Source organism: Penaeus japonicus, unplaced genomic scaffold (assembly GCF_977035675.1).
Source record: "Penaeus japonicus unplaced genomic scaffold, GWHDUDI00000001_assembly GWHDUDI00000039, whole genome shotgun sequence".
NCBI classification, from domain to species: domain Eukaryota; kingdom Metazoa; phylum Arthropoda; class Malacostraca; order Decapoda; family Penaeidae; genus Penaeus; species Penaeus japonicus.
Genome location: NW_028234441.1, coordinates 13,366,616 through 13,369,115, shown reverse-complemented (window position 1 = coordinate 13,369,115; position 2,500 = coordinate 13,366,616). Strand labels below are relative to the sequence as shown.

At 40.4% G+C, this 2,500-nt stretch overlaps 1 protein-coding gene across 4 annotated transcripts in view; it reads right to left on the bottom strand.

The window, feature by feature from the left end:
* Window positions 1-2,500, bottom strand: part of LOC122253880 (uncharacterized) — a 62,458-nt gene that overhangs the window by 19,084 nt on the left and 40,874 nt on the right. For all 4 annotated transcript variants that reach the window (XM_086533397.1, XM_086533398.1, XM_086533399.1 and 1 more), the window contains exon 4: window positions 1,670-1,713. In XM_086533397.1, the coding sequence (XP_086389523.1) occupies window positions 1,670-1,713 (44 nt within the window). The remainder of the gene's footprint in view (window positions 1-1,669; window positions 1,714-2,500) is intronic.

The following is a 2,500-nucleotide window of genomic DNA, read 5'->3' as shown; positions in this document are numbered from 1 at the left end:
GAGAAAGAGAATGACGGAAAGGGGAGAGGGACGCTGGCAGAGGGACAGACGGAGAGAAAGAGAAGGAAGGAGAGGCTGGCAAAGAGAAAGAGAGGGGAGATGGAGGCTGTTAGAAGGATAGACAGAGAGAAAGAAAGGGGAGATGAGGCTAGCGGAGAGATAGAAAGGGAAAAGAGAGGGGAGAATGAGAAAGAGAAAGAAGAAGAGAGGAAAAAGAGAGGGGATAGGGGTACTGGCAGAGGGAGAGGCGGAGAGAAAGAGAGGGTAGAACACTGGCAGAGAGAAAGAAGGGGAAAAAGAGAGGGAAGAAGGGGACTGAGATAGTGAGAAAGAGAGGTGGACTGACAGAGGGGAGACGGAGAGAGAGGGAAGAAGAGGTTGGCAGATAGAAAGAGAGAGAGAAACAGAGGGGAAAGGACACAGGCAGGGGGAGAAAGAGAGGGGAAAAAGGGACTGCCAGAGGGAGAGATCGAAAAGTGTACGAAGAAAAGGGAGAAGCAAAAGGCTAAGGGGAAAGGTGAGGAGATCAGTATGTGAACAAGTCTGACCATCAACCACCATCAACCAGTGTAAACATTAAAAGTGTTCAGTGGTAATTAAGTGCCATCAAAACGGGTGAAGAACGGATATAAGATAAAGTGTAGAAAATGCAATAGCGTGAAATATTCAGGTCGTTGAATATGTACAGTGACTCAACTACAGAAAGGAACGTGTACACAGCCGTCTGAAATGTGCTCTGGAAAGCGGCTGGGATGGCGTGAGGGAGTCCTGAAGGAGGACCGTTCTTTGCTCTCTGAATGTTACCTTCTGTTTTCAGATATTCGCAAACGTTTAGGATTAACACTTGAATAGCCGCTATGATGCTTCTCGTAATATACTTCGAAGCTACTCTTTCCCTCTCATTTTGAATACAAATGAATGTCCGAAAAATCAATGTATGAGTGAAAAGAATTTGATTCTTAAAATATTAATTTCTAATGTAATCCCTATCATTAATTCTGGTTTAAATTGGTACATGGAATTTATTAGTTGATCATTTGTAACTTTTAAATTTACCTCTAAGTCAATCAAGGCTATAAGTTAATCCCCCTCAGTAATTCATATTTAATCAAACCATAGTTTTTTTCCAATCAGTGATTTCAGTTCTGTAAGTCCGTGGTATACCTTTTCAGTGATTCTTCATCATAACTCGTCCCGCCTGCTAATTTACTAAAAGCATCATCTATAAATCTTTGTTTGCGTCACTATATGTAATTAAAGTTGAAAAAGAAATAGGTTACACACCTAACCAAATAACGAGCCAAAAGCACCATCCAGAATCATCTACCACAGACGTAACCAGTCGTAGGGAGACTGTAAAGCCATATACTATTCAAGATCTGTGTTGTGAGAAGCTTAGATATAAATGCTGGTGAAAGTGGGCATGGCAGCTTGGTTCTAATGCCTGTGCGAATTCTGAAGTCTCTCTCGAAGCTTAGAACCGCGCCGTTCTCTTGGAGGAAACGTGGTTGTGGAAGTCACTGTGTAAGGACCCGAACGCAGGTGAAGTTGGGAATCGAGATGACAAAGGATCTCGGGTTCGTTTGCGGGCGATTTGAATTTTTTGAAGATAGTAATTAATGAAAAGAAGTTAAATCTTTACAAGCCAAAAAAGGAATATCTAACTCACCTTGGCCTGTGTCGATTCATCCACGCCGCTATCATGACCTTCCTCTGAAAAAAAATGATAAAGATTTTGTCAGAACTCAATGTGTAACGAACAAAACTCTATGGGCGCACAACCCACATTTACTTAACTTTAATCTGGGATTTAATTTCGGATTTTTTATCTTAGGTTCGATTAAAAAAGGTGATAATTTTGTATTTAAGAAATAGGCAATGAGGCTTTAAATGTATCAATTTTATTCAATGCATAAAAAGCTGTTGCTGGGCATGCAGTAATAAGGGAGGAAATATGTAATTCTATACTTCAGATATTGAGCAAATCTCAACAAGGGTAAAAGAAGCTAAACATGATGAAGCCATTGAGAGAAAGGAACTTCTACTAATAAACATCTTGAAAAATCTAGTGGATGGGAAAAGGGCTACGGAGTAAGGGTGAGGTAAACAGGGAAAATTCGCTAGCAAATGGACAACGAGAAAATCGGATCTAGGGATTGATGTGTTCCACTTTGCTTGGGTGTTCACAATCCAGACGAGCATGACAGAAAAGCAGGCTGTAAGGAGGGACACTTTACCATAGTCGCTAAACATTGACAGTATATATATATATATTTATATCCATTATATGACAACCTGACATATATATATAGCCATAGAGAATAAGACTACGAATCAATAGCAACACTTGGACAACAAGTAAACATGGACACTAGGTGTGTCGTGTCAACTGACTCCCTCCCCATCATACATTGTTCATGTAGGGATGTGATGATTCATATTTTGTTTTGAGATATTTTTAGTGGATATATAAAGTCCAGATCACTGTGGCCCTCGTGGT